Source organism: Arachis stenosperma, chromosome 1, assembly GCF_014773155.1.
Source record: "Arachis stenosperma cultivar V10309 chromosome 1, arast.V10309.gnm1.PFL2, whole genome shotgun sequence".
NCBI lineage: Eukaryota > Viridiplantae > Streptophyta > Magnoliopsida > Fabales > Fabaceae > Arachis > Arachis stenosperma.
In genome coordinates, this window is record NC_080377.1 from 116,889,897 (window position 1) to 116,907,483 (window position 17,587).

At 36.0% G+C, this 17,587-nt stretch overlaps 3 protein-coding genes across 6 annotated transcripts; 2 read left to right on the forward strand and 1 right to left on the reverse strand.

Annotated features, from left to right (window-relative positions):
- The first annotated feature begins 1,799 nt into the window (after nucleotides 1-1,799).
- LOC130945008 (probable polyamine oxidase 5) lies at nucleotides 1,800-4,322 on the forward strand. Its single transcript, XM_057873647.1, has 2 exons — nucleotides 1,800-2,469; nucleotides 2,902-4,322. Exons 1-2 carry the CDS (start codon nucleotides 1,943-1,945, stop codon nucleotides 4,004-4,006), a joined length of 1,632 nt encoding a protein of 543 aa, XP_057729630.1. The 5' UTR covers nucleotides 1,800-1,942; the 3' UTR covers nucleotides 4,007-4,322.
- A 2,392-nt stretch (nucleotides 4,323-6,714) lies between these two features.
- On the reverse strand, nucleotides 6,715-13,026 carry LOC130941731 (beta-galactosidase-like). Of its 4 annotated transcripts, none has more exons than XM_057870497.1 (19): nucleotides 12,788-13,026; nucleotides 12,601-12,696; nucleotides 12,385-12,497; nucleotides 12,204-12,270; nucleotides 12,029-12,121; nucleotides 11,774-11,917; nucleotides 11,600-11,688; nucleotides 11,415-11,520; nucleotides 11,247-11,334; nucleotides 11,038-11,156; nucleotides 10,770-10,934; nucleotides 10,509-10,684; nucleotides 10,296-10,405; nucleotides 10,089-10,198; nucleotides 9,885-9,995; nucleotides 9,695-9,805; nucleotides 9,409-9,614; nucleotides 8,864-9,191; nucleotides 6,715-6,795 (listed from the first exon to the last, which is right to left on the reverse strand). In XM_057870497.1, exons 1-19 carry the CDS (start codon nucleotides 12,956-12,958, stop codon nucleotides 6,775-6,777), a joined length of 2,424 nt encoding a protein of 807 aa, XP_057726480.1. In that variant the 5' UTR covers nucleotides 12,959-13,026; the 3' UTR covers nucleotides 6,715-6,774. The 4 variants fall into 4 exon arrangements, with proteins under 4 accessions (XP_057726480.1, XP_057726403.1, XP_057726326.1 ...); XM_057870420.1 differs by lacking the exon at nucleotides 6,715-6,795 and adding an exon at nucleotides 7,840-8,408; XM_057870343.1 differs by lacking the exon at nucleotides 6,715-6,795 and adding an exon at nucleotides 7,840-8,454.
- A 1,919-nt stretch (nucleotides 13,027-14,945) lies between these two features.
- LOC130984462 (uncharacterized) lies at nucleotides 14,946-16,948 on the forward strand. The gene is made up of 2 exons (XM_057907590.1): nucleotides 14,946-15,418; nucleotides 15,502-16,948. The coding sequence occupies exons 1-2, from the start codon at nucleotides 14,946-14,948 to the stop codon at nucleotides 16,946-16,948; spliced, it is 1,920 nt and encodes a 639-aa protein (XP_057763573.1).
- The last annotated feature ends 639 nt before the right edge of the window (nucleotides 16,949-17,587 follow it).

The window sequence follows — 17,587 nt, forward strand, 5'->3', positions numbered from 1 at the left end:
ATTAAAAATATTTGTAAAACTTTTCCTGTTAAACTTTGAGTGCATTTGTTAAAAATAAATATATAAGAATGAAAAATAAAAAAATATTGAAGAAAAGTTCTGAAAATGAATTTCTACGAATATAAATTCTCTTAATTTTTTTAACAATTAAAAGAGATTAAAGTATTAGTTTTACTTATAAAATTAAGTGTAAAATATCACATTTTATTCGAATTTCTAGTTTCTACCTATGCTACATGAATCCCTAGAGGAGCGTGTGAAAACCTTTTGAAGTTCTCAATCAAAATTTGGTTCAGTGCTCAAGAAAAAATTTCACGATAGACGATGTGAAGTGGAGTAATTATTTGGGATTACGTGGGGATTTCTTACTTGTGAGTTTCTGAGTAATTATGCTTTGATAATGATGCATTACTACCCCCTAGTTAACAACTAATCATGTGTTCAATATAGATATGATTAAGCTATTAACTAATTAGCATCTCCCATCTATATTGGACTGTTTTCATTGGCCGCCTTGTCCACATATCATTGGTTCTAATTTTATATGTTTCTATCGCTTCCGGTGTGCAATCAATTTCACCTGAAATTAATATTTGAAAATTATTAAATAAAAAATTAGTCAAATCAATTAAATCATTTAATGGCCCTCAAATATCAATTTCACGTGAGTTTTCATGATTGCTTTTCCCTATTTTTCATTTAGAACGAATTGAATTTTTTTTTTTGGTGACTGAACGAATTGAATTAATATAGTGTATTAATTATTCAAAGAGAGACTAGTTTTTAACATTCTGTAAATATCGTGTGTATTAATTATAAAAAATATCATCCTTAATATGAAAAATGATTTATGGTTAAAAGTTCTTATTCACTTTATAAATATAGATAAAGAATAACCATCATGTGATGCTGCGATTTATCCTTTTTTTTTTTCTTTTCTCACATTTTCCATTTTGCTTGGAAAATCATGCAATGTTGGAAAACCCTCAACTCGTTGACCATGGAGAATGAAAGATGCGTGGTCTCACTCACAGAATCTTCATGCATAAATAAATGAGCCAAAGTAAATAAAATCATTAATTCAGAAGTTAATAAAATCAGCGAACAGATTCTATTGAGTATAATCCAATAATTAAAAATGGATTTTAATTGTTAGATTTTGCAGTGAATAGTCTTAAGGACACCCCCATCCATTGATGAGGTTGGTGAAAAGCACTATCAACCTTTTTTCTCATTCATTAAATTTTTATATTAGTTTCTACGTTCAATATCTGTGACTCTCTGTGTTGTGATGATGCAATTTGTTTTGTTTGTTTTCCTCTATAAACCTGACCACAGGTTCTCTCTCTCTCAATTATTACTCAATCGTGGACATGCCGTAGGGTCACAGAAGAGGACTTTGTCTCATTATTATTTATTATTATTTTTAGATTCAACTTTTAATTTTCAATGTATTTATTAATTATAATAGTGATATACGTAACAGTTAGCATAATTCAAAGTGAGACTATAGTGGTGGTTGTTTTGTAGATAAATAAAAGAAAAGTAGATCTCTGTCTTTATTATTAGGGGTAAGATAAATTATACTAAAGAACAAGTCACAAGGGGAAAAAGCCACTCAAGTTTCCTTAATCAAGTGATTAACTATCTTCTCTTACTAGTTTGTAACTTTTACCGAGAAAACTTAAGACACTAAACATTTGAAATTTTTTTTAAGTAAAACAAGTCAAATTGACTTGATTGGTTGTACAAAATAAATAAATAATGGGGTAGTATATAAAATAAGCGTATGATATAGCCCTGTTCAGTGAACCCAGCACGGTTATAAATTCATTCTCAGTAACTCAGAATATCACCCTCTCTCAAATAACACACATTACTACTTTGCTCTTCAACGCCCTCTAACTGTTTGTTTTATTGTCAGTGTGAGAAGCAGTGAACAATGGTGGTGAAGAAGCCAAGGATTGTGATAGTTGGAGCAGGAATGGCAGGGCTCACTGCTGCCAACAAGCTCCACAGTGTGACAGCCTCAAAGGACTTGTTTGAGGTTTGTGTTGTGGAAGGTGGAAGCAGGATTGGAGGGAGAATCAACACCTCTGAGTTCTGTGGTGACCAGATTGAGCTTGGTGCTACTTGGATCCATGGAATTGGAGGAAGCCCTCTTCACAAGATTGCTCAACAAACACACTCATTGCTTTCTGACAAGCCTTGGGAGTGCATGGATGGAAACTCATCAGATCAAACCACCATCACCATTGCTGAAGGTGGCTTCCACTTGGACCCTTCCATTGTAAACCCCATCACAAGGCTCTTCAAGAACCTCATGGATCATGCTCAGGGCAAGAACCAGAAGAACAACATCACTGAACGAGATACTACTGCAAGAGGTGATGAATTTCTTCACAGCTTCTGTAAGAAGGTGTCAACAAGAGTTGGCTCTGCAGGCCTTAGTATTGGTTCTTTCCTCAGGCAAGCCATTGATCCTTTACTTTTTCCTTTAATTATTATTTTTTAATATAATTCATTCATGTCTCACCACTCAATAAAAGTAGAGAATTATTACATTGATTGGACACATTACCAAATCAGACACCTTTGTTTGGTATGTGTTTCAAAACAAAAAAATATAGAAACATAAAGCAAATGTATTTTTATTCCTTTTTTACTATTCCAAGTTTTATAGGTGTCAAAAAATCTGACAAATTGTATTGCTTAATAGAGACATTTTATCTATTTTTATCATTGTCTCTTCTTCCAAACAAATTTGTGTCTCTGAATTTGTGTGATGAGTCAATTATTAAAAGCAGCCATTAAGGCCTATATCATCACTAATAAAAAACTATAGATTACAAATAAAGTGATTTAGAATCTGATTTGAAAATATGCTCAATTGTGACTCAGGGGAGGCCTTGATGCATACTGGGATTCCTCAAAGGATCAAGAGGAGTTCAAAGGGTGTGGGATATGGAACAGGAAGTTGCTTGAAGAAGCAATCTTTGCAATGCATGAGAACACGCAGAGGACATACACATCTGCCGGTGATCTCTTGAACCTTGATTACAATGCTGAGAGTGAATACCAAATGTTCCCTGGTGAAGAAATCACCATTGCCAAAGGCTACTTGAGCATAATTGAGTACTTGGCTTCTGCTCTACCGCCGGGGGTAATTCAGTTAGGTAGAAAAGTCACAAGAATTCAATGGCAACCGGAGAGACATGAACAAAATGGTTTCTGTTCTTCTAGGCCTGTGAAGCTACACTTCTGTGATGGATCAGTTATGCATGCTGATCATGTCATTATCACTGTTTCACTTGGAGTGCTAAAAGCTGCTATTGGTGATGATCAAGGTATGTTTCAGCCCCCTCTTCCAAATTACAAGGCTGAAGCAATTTCAAGGCTTGGTTTTGGTGTTGTTAACAAGTTGTTTATGCAATTGAGCCCAACAACACATCATTGTAAAGACGGTCATCACCGCCCTAAAAGGTTCCCATACTTGCAATTGGTTTTTCATTCACCTCACTCTGAGATGAGGCACAAGAAGATACCTTGGTGGATGAGGAGGTCACCTACCCTTTGTCCAATCTACAAGAATTCCAGTGTCCTCCTTTGTTGGTTTGCTGGGGAAGAAGCAAAGGCACTTGAGTCACTCAAAGATGAAGAGATCATTAATGGAGCTTCAGACACATTCTCCAGCTTTCTGTGTTCTGGTTATTCATACAATGAAGTTCAGTTCAGCAAAGTGTTGAAGACAAAATGGGCAACAGATCCTTTGTTTTTAGGGTCATACAGTTATGTTGCTGTGGGATCAAGTGGTGAAGATTTTGATACAATGGCTGAGCCATTGCCTAGAGAAAGCACATCATCACCACCACTTCAGATTTTGTTTGCAGGGGAAGCAACTCACAGAACCCATTATTCCACAACTCATGGAGCTTACTTCAGTGGCCTTAGGGAAGCCAATAGGCTTCTTCAACATTATCACTGCCTTGGGATATATAACAACTAGTATTTTTTTTTTCCTTTTTTTCTTTTGCTCCTTTTTTATTTATTTTTTAGTCATTAATTTCTATGATATGATTCCCATTTTTATTTTAGACATCTTTGTTTGTTTAATTTTCCTAAAGTAAAGTAGTAAGTGGTTGGAGCAAAAATTCTAGAAATTAGAAGGTGCAAGATGGAAAGTGAGATGGTGGGGTCATTTCAGCTGTATGAAATAAATTTTCCTCACATCTCTTCCTGTTCATCCAATGGATGTTAGTTTCTTTTTGTTTGATCACTTATTTATCTTCAAATCAAGTTTGGCGAGGTATTCACTTATATTATATTGTCTTTTTGTGATAATATCAGGTTAGATATGCTTTAACCATTTATAGAATGAAATTTCATGGGTAGTTGTTAGTTTTTCTGATGCTTAAAATTGGAATATCATGATAGAAGCAGTCAAAAGCATGCAATAAGAATTTCTCCACCCACCACCCAAAGTTTAGACTATGATATGATGTAGAATTCTTGGATGCTACACCACCCACATGTGTCAATGGTGACGATATTTTCAGCTTGGAATATCCTTATCAGATACTCATTACAAAACATGACTAGTCACCACTCTCTTAACAGGAAGCTGCAACAAAGTCCTTTTATCTTTTACTCATATTAAAGCTCATGGGAATTAACTTGAAATGAAATAGAATTTTTTTCCTTAATCATATCTTAAATAAGTTGTCTTCATGTGAAGTTGATAGTTGAGAATCGATAGATGATAATTTAATCAAATATATCAAATCATCTAACGATTCTCAACTATTAACTTCACATGAAGATAACTGCGGGTGAGATTTTACTTTTTTTTTTCTTATTATAATTGTACCTAAAATGAAAGTGAGGTGGTTGAGGTGAATGTGATTGAGATGGAGGCACCCAATGGTGGGGTCCCATGTGGCTATATGAGGGAGTAGGGGTCAATCATAGCAGTAACCAAAATGTCCTTTAACATAACAATGAGACAGAATTGTATATGCTTATGGCCATCTGATTCCATTGCACTGATCTGCTCTCCTGATCAGGATTCATGAATGAACATGACATAGACAGCAACCCTGTCCCATCCATGGCACCATAATGCATATACCTGACTACGTGTATTGTATTGTATTGTATTGTATTGTATTGTATTGTATTGTATTGTCTTGTATTGTACAGTATTGTATGGTATGTGGGAGTATGTATTATGTCACACTCACACTCACAATCATTTTAGACAGTTACTAGTTCTAAGTACTAAGAAGTAACATTGTAAATTTTATGGAAGTAAATACTAAATAGTGTTCACTTTTGTCATCCTTGCATCACATGGAACTAAAAATCAGAGGCTTTAGATGTCTACAATAATTCTGCTTTTAGCTTCAGCAGTTTGCCAGTTACATGATGAGTCAGAATCAGATCATCAATGAAATATAATTGCCATGCAAGGAAATACTCGTGTCTAATGTGCCCCCACCTTTTAAAATCTTTAGGTGCTTTGTCCTTATTGGATTAAACATACTGGTAGGGGCCATTGAAGTGACGACACGTGTAATCTTCTATCCATGCATCATTATTTGATTACTTTAATCAAAAGTGTACTGTGTACTTGCCCCTGTAATAATTTCCTATCCTCTTCAGCAGAGAAATTAATAAAACACAAAGTTGAACCATTATTGCTTTGCTTATTTGACTTGTACCCTCCATGCAGATGGTGGCAACTGGCAATTGCTCTCTTGAATCAAATGTAAATCCCTGCTTGACCTCTTGCTCTTCTCCATTTGGCAATGGATGTTGCAAATAGCCCATGGTTTCATTTCTTTTTGTTTCTTTATTCATCAATTTACAAATGTCCATGTAATACACTTATTACTCATCAACCCCTTTAGCTACTTATTGCTTTTCTGTTATTCAGTTGGATGTACTTTAATCATTCTTTTCTCAATCTTCCTATCACAATTCACCTTTGGACAAAGTAACATTTCTTTAACCTTACGCTTCTGAATTCTCTGTCATAATGATCCTGCTTTTTTCTTTTTTATTTCGCAAATCTTCCATTAAAAGCTTAATTATACATGATTAAGAGGTCTTCATGACTCTATCCCTTTGTTCTTTCCTAATGACATTAACTTTTTCCTCACTTTTGAAGAGCTAATGATGACAAAGGGGAAGATGACATATATAATAAGTTATCACATTGGAGCTCTGGAATTTGCTTTATGAAAGCCTTGGTGGTGGGTGATATAGGGGCACATTCTTTAGTTAACAGTAAAGAAAGATCAAAATCTACATGTTTAGTCATAATCTTAGGCCAATAGGGTGTTTGAAAATTGCCCATTTTCTTAGCAATGTGAGAAATATAGGTGTGACTTATGATTTTTTTTTCCCTTTATATACTTTCTGATTATAACCGTGGAATCAGCTACTGATATAATTAAAAGTTTAACGGCTTATAATACACTTTTTTCTAGATCCTGCATTAACACGAGATGCTTGTACACTGACTTGCCCTATTCTTTTACTCTATGATCATAAGATAAATATTCCTCTCATTTGGAGAGAAAGTCACATTCCATCCCATGAAAGTTGAAACAAAGGAAGCAATGCACAATATTTTAGCTGGACAAGCACAATCTTGGAGAATTAGACTAATTCTTAGTATAATAATGGGAAAATAAATTACGAAAAGTTTTTCTCTTACCACTATTTGATTTGCTGAGGAGAAAAGGTTGAGAGCTATCCGGTGGCTTAATTCTAATAGTGGAAGGTGGGCCTCTGCAATAATATATTAAAGTAAGTTTCTAATGCAAATTAAGATATCATTTTCAATACATTGGGGTGAGTGATTAATTGGCCTCCAATACAAATTCTGCATTATGAAGGACCAATTGTGATTTTCCGGGAAAAAAAAAATGTTAAAGAGAAGTTATTACTTGAGTCAGAGTGATTGAGGCTTTGTCTGATGTGCTTGCCATAAAAACTTGCCTACACAGCCTACAACCTACAGTTGGAGCTTTAATGCTAATAATTGTCTGCTTGCTTTATCTTGTCTTTTCTATCTTTTACTTTTACTGCTTAGCATTCTCTTTGTATAAATGATAGCCTTCTTCACTTTATATAAAAGAAATCCTTCTCTATTAAATATAATTACGACTTCTTCATGTGATGTTGATAGTTGAGAGTCATTAAATAATTTGATAGGTTTGACTAAATTTTCATCTAACAACTCTGAACTATCAACTTTCCATTAAGTTAACTGCACCTGAGTTTTTACCAAAACGGAATGAAATTATTGATTACACATTGGCTACAAAATTATTAATCACATAAACATTCTTTAGAACAAAATCTTTAGTTCATTTGAGCCTGTAGAATCTTCTTTTAATAATTTGTTTTTGAGTGCCACAATTTGATGAGTGGAGAAAGAAATAGGGAAGAGGAGGGTGGAAGAATAAGCATTTTGAAAAGCAGTTCCACAAGTACTTACAAGATTGAATCCCAATACTTTAACGTACGTACCTTAAGCTTTCGGCCATCACAACTCTATTCTGTGGATTCGGACCTACCTACTCTTTAGATTAGTTACTACTACTTTTTTAGATTTGATGCCTTAATTTATATAATTTAACTTAAGTTTAACAAATTAACATTAACATCATTTTACTGTTTAATAAAATACCGCAAAGTAAGGATTATAATTTGGAAAACTTTGAGGTTGGGTAATACAATAATGAGATTATGTTAAATGTGTATAATAATAGCCACTTGTAATTCAGAATTATGCTGTTATTCATCACATCATGATGATGAGACAATTGAATCAATCAATTTGAATTGAATTGGAATTTTACAGTACAATAACTCTGGCTTATTTCATAGTTACATGAATTCACTAATTAAGTGAAGTATCGTATATCAATTCACAATTCATCTACATACTGAAATGTCATAAGTAACTGTATCTATCTGTATGTCATTTGTAAACATTTTCAAAGTTTGGGAAAAAAAGAAAGGAAGAAAAAACGTTTACTCACATCACCAATGGCCTAGTGAGGTTAAGGAACATGTGAAACACAAAGAGGATAGAAGATGATGTGAGAGCTGATATAGTCTAAAAGATAAAGATCCCCAAACCCCTTTAATGTGTATCTCAGAAAAAAGATTGTGTGGTGTGGATGATTATTATTGGTGTAGAACAAAAGGACCTTAGCATGAAACTAGAAACAGTTTGGGCTCAATGAGTCAGAAAGAGGAATCCTTTTTATACAATTCAGCTATTTAATTGTTGGGCTTCAACTTTGAATGCTGATCCTGAGACTGTTCCTATCTGCATATGGCCTCAACTGAGAGCTTCTTATCAATTCCTGGACATGGGTCTCCCCCAAAAACTTCAGAAGCAACGGTTACCATGCATGATTGTTTGCCAATGCAGTTCTAAAACCAAAACAATAAAGTTAAATACAAAAACATTGGGTGAGTGACATTGTTTTGAAGCAACTTTTGTGTTAGAATTGTATTCTAATTGTGGTTCAATTTTGTTAATATAGAAATTAGTTCTGTGTGATATTGGCAGTTAGTTAGTTCTCTTATTCCATCCCGGTTGGCGGTTCAAGAATTGGAAGTCCCAACTTTGGAATAAGGATATATGGCAATGACTGGAGGTACATAAATTACTAGTTTTATGAAATAACTAACACTTTGGTATGGGCCAATCCATCTACTTTGGTATGTTGAATCATGTTACTTTATTAGTTAACTGATGATATTTCAAATGTTGTAATATAACATTACTAGTTCTATATGATATTTGCTTGACAGTTCTATTCTATTAAATGGAGAATACCTTTTGAGGAGCATCATATGATTTGTGAGCATGACAATCTCCTTGTCTATAGTTTCCACAACTTCCATGTGGCAAACCATAGCTAGCAAACTTAATCTGTGACATCTTTTTTCCTGGAGGACACCACAAATGTGCTTTTGGCCTAATAACATTTCCAGAATCCAGCTTCTCCCTGTTCTTCAGAGTTGGTTGATCTTCATATATATCAGCACACACACTATCTGTTGTTCTTTTCACCAAAGAAATCCTAGTAGGGTCACCTCCCCATTCTTCAAACACAACCATATAGTTCCCACTCAGACTCAGCCATGACCTCGGAACATGGTACCTGTTGAATGCCAAGATTGAATGAATATGTTTTGAACTAAAGGCCAGTTGAACTCAACTGTGAATCAAACAGTTTGTTGAATAATAAACAAGACATGATTAGCATAAAACCGATGATAAGATAATATATTATCTATTTATATCATATAAAAGTTGATGAAAGATGAATGAGCTTATAACATTTTACTTTGTGTAATTGTATCAGCTATAGCTCTTACCATCTCTGGCTAGGTTCTCCACAGTTTTTTTTGCATTTCTTGTCAGTGTAAGATCCGGCATAGTCGCAATCCCAACAAATTCCGTGTGCTATGTATCCTGGCCAATGGCGGCCGATGCTCCGGCCATTTATCCATACTTGACCTTTTCCCATGCTGATCATGTCTAGAGCCAATGGATCATTTCCTTCTGGTTTGTTAAAATTCGTCTGAAATAGCATTAAAGCATAAAAGGGCTCAGAAATCATAACACATGTGCTGATTGGTTTGAATATTGAATCTTACTTACCTTGTACCATGTCAAAGGTTGTTTCTTAGCCAATAAGGTTCCTTGTGCCCATTCAACAGAGCCACTCCCACTCACGGTTTGAAGGCCTAAGGCTTCACCCTTGAGACCAATCTGCCCAACAAACAGTATGCAAAATCTATTGCTGCTACCATAAAACCATTCATCAAAATTGAATGACATTATAACAAACCTTGTAAGACCATTTCTGGTGAGACAAATCTCTGGTCCCTTCATTTACACCCTCAAGTGTCACAGGGCCTAACACCCCAACATTCCATGTCTCAAAGTGTATGCCAACATGCTGAAACATTAATTTAAGGTTGAAAAAGTCAGAAACTTCTCAAAAATAATAAATGTTACAAAAGTAAATAAGAAAATTTCCAGGAGAACTAACCGGGAGGCCGACGGCAATACTAAGTAAAGAAATCTTGTTGTTGCCAGCCCTTAGATTAACAGTTTGATTAAATGTTAGTTTAGGAAAGTCGGCTCCGGCGTAAGAAGTTCCTATGTTCATAATGTCACATACATGATATGGATTAGTAAACTGGATTTCATCAAAATACAACACCAACAAAAAAACAAAGTTACTAATTTCATTCACCTGAATGTTGGCCATTAATGAAAACTAGTAAGGCATGGCCTGCTGACATTACTGTAAGAAGAGGCCATTTTCCAATCTTAATAAAACCTTCATTAGGATCAATATTGACACTGAACATGGGATCACAACACAGCATGCTTGCATCAAGCTTTAATTAAGTGGTCTAGAACTCAAATAGACAAAGACAAATATGATAAGTTGCAAGATGCTTACTCTGTCAAGTACCACAAATAATCTGTAGAATCTCTAGTGATGTTGATCTGCTCCCAAAGCGCATTCGCTGTGATGGAATCCTCTTCGCTGGACGACGCAGGTTCTTCAATGTATGACTCCCAATCAAATGCATTCTTTACAACAGTCATCTTCTTCTGGGAGCTTTGAGCACCAATCTGCATAAAATTGAATGCAACTAAGTATTGAACTCTAGAGTTTTTATATCACATTTTTGAGATAGCAAGCAGAATTATCTCTTACCCTTGCAGTGTTGAAAACTTCAGTTTTGCAGTCAGGAAGAATGCTTATGGACCAACGTGGTAGTTCATATTGCTCATTTCCAAATGAAACTTTTGCAGAAGATTTGGTGTCATAGTTTGCAAGGAATGCAGCACAAGCACCAGAATCTGTCTTGAACACATGTGCCTAAGACATTAACAAAAAAACAAAATAAACAAATCTTGCAATACACGGAACCTAATTGGTTTTATCATAATCATGTATATAGCAGCTTAGGGACATTAATTACCTCGAGGTTATTTCCAAGTGATGTCACCTTTGGATCTACAGATATCAAAGCTGGTTCACACAGCTTTATTGCTTTGTGCAAATCTCTCAAATGTCCCCATTTTGGTTCATTTAAAAGTCCTGTTAGTTTGACAACAAAAGATATCTCATATTCTTGCAACTTTATGTGCAATTTGCTAAAATTGACTTTACATCATTTAATTTGCATACCATATTCATCAATTGGAGCATCATAGTCATAGCTAGTGGTAATGAAGGGGCCACCAGATGTTCGCTCGAAGTTAGTTCCTCCATGATACTGGACCAGAAAATATGAACATATTAGTCTCAAATCGAAAGCTCGGAAAAAATATGAACATGTCATAAGCAGAATGATACCATATAATAGTTAACAAATGAACCACCATTTTGTATGAACCTAGCAACTGAGAATGCCAAGTCTTCTGCTGGTCTAATATTAACTCCACCACCAAAATAAGTGCACCTACAAAATCAAATAACTGGAGTTTCTGCAATTAACTCATTCCCATATTTTGATTAGCATTTATATTTGTTGAACTAACCAGCCTGTCCAGTTTTCTGTCCACATTTTTGGTTTGTAGTTCTTGTTGGGAGTGAAGTTTTCACAGTAATATCCATTGCATGTGTCAATCTATAACAAAGTGTAATTGAGATAACAAGAGAGAAGGATGAAGACTCAATTTCCAAATGAAAATGAGATGTTTAAGATTGCTTACAACAGGGTCAGGAGCATCTTCTTGCTTGCACATAATCCAAGGGACACCAGTGTCTAGACCTACAGCCATTTTAGCTGCCCATTTTGCATAAGCTTTTGCAGGATCACCAATTTCCCATTCCACTGGTCCAAGCTCATTCTCTATCTGTCACATCACATTCAATTGAAATTGCAACACAAAATTCATAACATAAACAAACAAAATGCAGGATTGAAAGCTATGCTATAATTAGCAATCCCATTCACTTCACTTTACCTGTGACAGAATTATTGGACCCCCCTGTGTCTCAAACAGATTCTCAGCCTTCATCATACTCACAATCTTCTCAGTGAACTTCTGCATTGCTGCCTACAGCATCACAAAAAGTTGATAATCTTTCTATAATCTAATAATAATAAGTACGATGGTTGAATTGATGATTAATTAATACCTTGAAAGGCTCATTATCTGTTCTGAAAGCAATGCCTGGAACAAACTTTAGCCAAACAGGAAAACCCCTGAACAGTAGACAAAGCATGTGAAGTGTTGACTAAGCAATAAGCATTAGTATAAGCTCCTTTCACTCCTAAATTATTATATTGAATTATGAGCCAAATTATGAAGATCATTACCCAAAGTTCCATTCAGAACATACATAGGGACCAATTCGGAGATTAACATAAAGTCCAGCTTGCTGCACTACCTTGATGAACTTAACTAAGTCGTACCTATCCTCGAAATAATACTGAAATATTTTGTAAGCAAAAGTATATTAGTTTTAATTTCTTTCCAGTTCTTTTACAAATGAAAGAATAAAAACCATGTAAATTTTTTGGAAAGTGAATTACTTTTCCTGGAGAAGGTTCATGACCATTCCAAAACACATAGGTTTGAATAACATCCACCCCTCCCTCTTTAGCTTTTTGAATAAGCTCTGGCCACATCTACATGCATTCACCCCATCAATGAACAATGAAAAAATACAATTAAAAATAATGATTAATAAAAGAAAAACATGATTAAGAAAGAAAGTACCTGAGGTGTGCTTCTGGGGTAGTGTATAGAACCAGAAAACAGAATCTTTCTCTGCCCATTAACAACAATTGCTTTGTGATCATATGTAACAGAAGCTGTCACTGCATGAACCCAGTACAAACATAACACCATCACACAAAGCTTCTTCCCACTCATCACCAAACTCTCCATTTTCTCTTCTCCTATCAACACATTCAAACTAAAAACAAAACTTGAAAAGCTGTTTCTTTTTCCATTTTTTTGAGATTGAGAGGCTTTAACTAAAAACACAATCTTTGAAGCTCCCATGTTGTTTATATACGTTTGAAGATCCAAAGCTATGGGACCCATATCCCTCCTTCCTTCTAAGGTACTGGACCCCACACGCAACTGCTACTTATACATTCTTAGATAGAGTGACATCAAATTAAGTAGTACAATGTTTGTTGTCTTTAATTAATGTTTACACCAATTATCAATGAGCTTAAAGCCATCAATGTGCCTTTATTATAGCCGTGTGGCATTCATTGCTTCAAGGATGGCAACTTTTTCTTAAGATAGTTCCTCCTTCGCTAATTTAATTAAAAATAATGCTCAATCATTTTCTGTATTTCGTGCATGTTATCATAATTATTTATTGAAAAGGGGGTGTGGGAGTAGTGTGGGGGTTACTGAAGAAACAAACTCTCAAGTTATGTGATCAAACCTTTGACTCTAAGCATTATCAAATCTTATTAGATGAGTAATAGGCTAGTGCTGAATTTGAATAGAACATACTATCTAAGGAGACTAATTAGATAAAGACACAAAAAAATATCTTTTTTTTAAAATGTTTATATATGTTATGATATTATTGGACATTTTTATTGAACTTGTTAATAATTTTTTTTTTTTAATAAACCAAAACAAATCGGTTTATTATAGCAACAATAATAAACCCAATTGTCCGCATTATAATTATTAGACCTAATTTGATCCGATCGATTTACACAATCTAAACCGAATCGTGTTTAAATTTTTTAATAAAAAGGCAAATATATCCTTGATTTTTGTTTTAAAAAAAACTATAATCCAATGAGTTATATAAATTAGTTGGTTCGACCGGATCTGATAACAATTAGGTTTATTGTTATTGTTATAAAAAAGTTGATTTTATTCTAATTTGCTAAAAAATTTTAAAATAATCGATTCATTAATACGTCCAATAATAATACGACACATAAATATCATTATAAAAAGACGTTTTATGCGTCTTTATGGGAGCATCCTCCACTATCTAAACTTGTTCATGTGGTGTCTTATTCCATATTAAGTGTTTGCATTGGCAGACCAAAATAAAAGGATTTGTTGTCAAAGTCTTTTACTTGAATGGTTATTAATCCAAACAATCTTACTCCACTTTCAATATGTAAAACCTAATTTCATCATTTATTATATAATTATGCTACATATATATTAAAAATTAGTCTCTTATATATATTAATCGTTAACAAAAATTGTTAATAAATTGACTGAAGAATAAATATGATTAATTTTTAATTTTTAATAAACTAATTTAATTGATAATTTTTTTAAAAAAACGAATTTGAAGAAGGTCAGTATTAATCCATTTTAAATTACTAAATAAATAATTATTTTTAGTGATGTGGTAAATTTTATTTTATTGTTTACTTATATTGAAAGGACTACAAAGAAAAGAAAAGAAAAAGGCATATGATACGAGTAAACCCACTGGTAATGGGCCGAATACAGCAATTGCAGAACCGACAACTCATGATGGGCCGAATGTACCACTTGCAGATCCAACAAGCAAAAGAATAAGAAAACCACCTGTGTGGATGAAGGATTATGAAGGGTAATGTGAGGGTGCATCACAGGGGATTCTTATAGTATGCTGAGGTGGAGAGTTAGTTACAACAATAGAGAGAATGCATGTGTATAAGGGGAGAGGAGTGTAGTGGAGGAGGATAGGCATTTTCATATGGAAGGTTGTTATAGTAGTCTTCCCTGAGTCAGGGTTACTACTATTGTTGATTTACTACAATTACATTCTCACTGTTCCATTGATTACTGGATATTTTCCTGCATTGTTATATATCTCACTTGCTGAATTTGTTCTGGTGTGAATTGTCTTTTTGGTCACCTATTAATTGGTGCTTTCATTGAGAGTATCGGAGCCATGGCGGAAGGAACACGCCTGAACCGATTAGAGGAGCTCACTATGTCGAATAAGCAAGAGGTCACCACCCTTAGCCGCGGTCTCGTGGAAGCTAACGAGAGGATCGCCGATACGCAAGCTCAGCTCACGAACATGGACTCTTCCTTACGATCCATTGAAAAACTGCTTCGTGAGAATTTGAAATTGAAACTTAAGGTGAATGATTATGGCTTCAATGGTGACGACACCATGGAAGGTGGTTCAGGGGCAGGGTCTGTGAGTGTGGGGGCTGAGCAACCGTGGCCCCGACTCAGAGTGAAAGTCGCCGATCTACCAATGTTTGACGGTGAGGGGGTGGAGGATTGGGTGTTTCGGGCCCGCCAATACTTAGAGACTTTTGAGATACCCATGGAACAACGAATCAGGGTATTGTCATTTCACTTGGTAGGGGCGGCTTATGCTTGGTATCGGTGGGGGATAAACAACAACATGGCGTATACATGCGAAGCGTTTCTGGAGGCGATGGTCCTCAGATTTGGAAAGAACCTCTATTATGATCCCCGAACCGCCATTAAAGAGTTAGTGAATCGGTGGAAGAATATCAATGCCAATTTGAAGAATTGACCAATCGAGTCAACGGATTGAGTGAAGAATGGATAATCTCACTATTCGTAGCCGGACTCAAGGAGCCATTGAAGTGTGAATTGCTCTTGGCTCAACCTACCTCTTACGTACAAGCTGTCTCCATCGCCAAACTGCATGAACAAAAAAATGCGGTAACTGCAGGCCTAGCTAGAAGCACTATTAATAAGCCCATTACTCAACAAGCCCCAACCCGATTTGCACCCAACCGCACTCTCAATCCCATTTACACTAATCAGAAAATTCAAACTAATCCCACATCTACCAACCCCACAAACCCTGCAAATCTCCATTCCACCAACACTCCCACCAAAGCACCCCAGCCACCATTCAAGAAATTAACAAGTGCTGAGATTCGGGCTAGACGAGAAAAAGGATTGTGTTACTATTGTGATGACAAATATGCACCGGGACATCGTTGCAAGGCTTCATATCAATTGCTCATTGGGGAAGAGGAACTTCGGGAGTTGTTGCACGGAACGACAGAGGGTAATGGAGAGGTACATGAGTCAGACACCGAAGAAGAGGAGGAAGAGGATGAACAGCAGAATCCGCGGATTAGTCTCAATGCTTTTGAAGGGGAATTTCACCCTGAGACCCTGCGTGTGAAGGGTACCCACGCCAACAAGCAGCTGCTGATTTTAATCGATGGGGGTAGCACCCATAATTTTATCAAGGGGTCCGTAGCTAAGAAGCTCAATTTGTCTCTCACCCCTACACCTGCATTAAAGGTAATGGTTGGTAATGGTGAATCCATAAACTGTGCTGCAAAATGTCGAGACCTATCACTATTGGTGCAGGGATACAAATTCTCCGCGGACATGTACGTATTGGACCTTAAAGGAGCCGATGTTGTGTTGGGTGTACATTGGATGATGAGATTAGGCACCATCCGAATTAACTACATGGAGCTGTTTATGAAATTTAAGGAAATGGGAACATGGATCACATTCAGGGGTGAACGATTGCTACGAGAGACCGAGCTTAATTTCAGGGAGCTACGGAAACTCAGCGGAAGTAGTAACATTGCTTCATTGTTTCAATTGGCAGCGATTCCATCGGTGGAAGAGCCCGTTCCGGAGGTAGAGGAAGTGGCTATCCAAACAGTTATTGAGGAATTTAATGATGTTTTTGAAGAACCAAAACAACTACCCCCTCGTAGAGCTATTGACCACCCCATCCACCTTACACCGGGTGCATCGCCAGTAAGCATTCGACCATATAAATATCCCCATTTTCAGAAGGAGGAGATGGAGCGGTTAGTGTCGGAAATGTTACAAGCGGGGCTGATTAGGGATAGCCAGAGTGCATTCTCAAGTCCGGTTTTGCTAGTAAAAAAAAGGATGGTGGTTGGCGATTCTGCGTCGATTATAGAGCTTTGAACATGATAACAATTAAAGATAAATTCCCAATCCCTACTATTGATGAGATTCTCAATGAGCTGCATGGAGCTAGGTTTTTCTCCAAAATTGACCTCAGGAGTGGGTACCATCAGATCAGAATGCGTGAAGAAGACATAAGCAAAACAGCATTCCGTACTCATATGGGTCACTATGAGTTTGTAGTGATGCCTTTTGGGCTTACTAATGCACCTTCCACCTTCCAAGCGACAATGAACAGGATTTTCCAACCATACTTGAGGCGATTTATTGCGGTATTTTTTGACGACATCCTGGTTTACAGCCCATCCCGAGAGGAGCATCTGGATCATTTAGTTCAAGCTTTACAAATCTTGAAAGAGAACCAATTTTTCGCCAAGCGTTCCAAGTGCACCTTCCTGCAACAACAAATTGAGTATTTGGGGCATGTGATTTCGGGCGAAGGGGTTAAGGTGGATCCAGCCAAAATTGAAGCAATTGTAGCGTGGCCTGTTCCTAAGTCTCTAAAACAATTAAGAGGCTTCTTAGGGCTGACGGGGTATTATAGGAAATTCGTGGCACAGTATGCGCAGCGAGTGTTTCCATTGACAGAACTTCTAAAGAAGAATGCATTCCAATGGAATATCGCTGCTGATCAAGCTT

Coding starts and splice junctions, on each gene's coding strand:
- LOC130941731 (XM_057870343.1), bottom strand. CDS start 12,958: ATGGAGAGTTTGGTGATGAGTGGGAAGAAGCTTTGTGTGATGGTGTTA. Junction 11,521..11,599: donor ACAGAAAACTGGACAGGCTG/GTTAGTTCAACA, acceptor TTGATTTTGTAG/GTGCACTTATTTTGGTGGTG. Junction 11,157..11,246: donor TGCTCCAATTGATGAATATG/GTATGCAAATTA, acceptor TCAAACTAACAG/GACTTTTAAATGAACCAAAA.
- LOC130945008 (XM_057873647.1), top strand. CDS start 1,943: ATGGTGGTGAAGAAGCCAAGGATTGTGATAGTTGGAGCAGGAATGGCA. Junction 2,470..2,901: donor AGTATTGGTTCTTTCCTCAG/GCAAGCCATTGA, acceptor ATTGTGACTCAG/GGGAGGCCTTGATGCATACT.
- LOC130984462 (XM_057907590.1), top strand. CDS start 14,946: ATGGCGGAAGGAACACGCCTGAACCGATTAGAGGAGCTCACTATGTCG. Junction 15,419..15,501: donor GGGATAAACAACAACATGGC/GTATACATGCGA, acceptor CCGCCATTAAAG/AGTTAGTGAATCGGTGGAAG.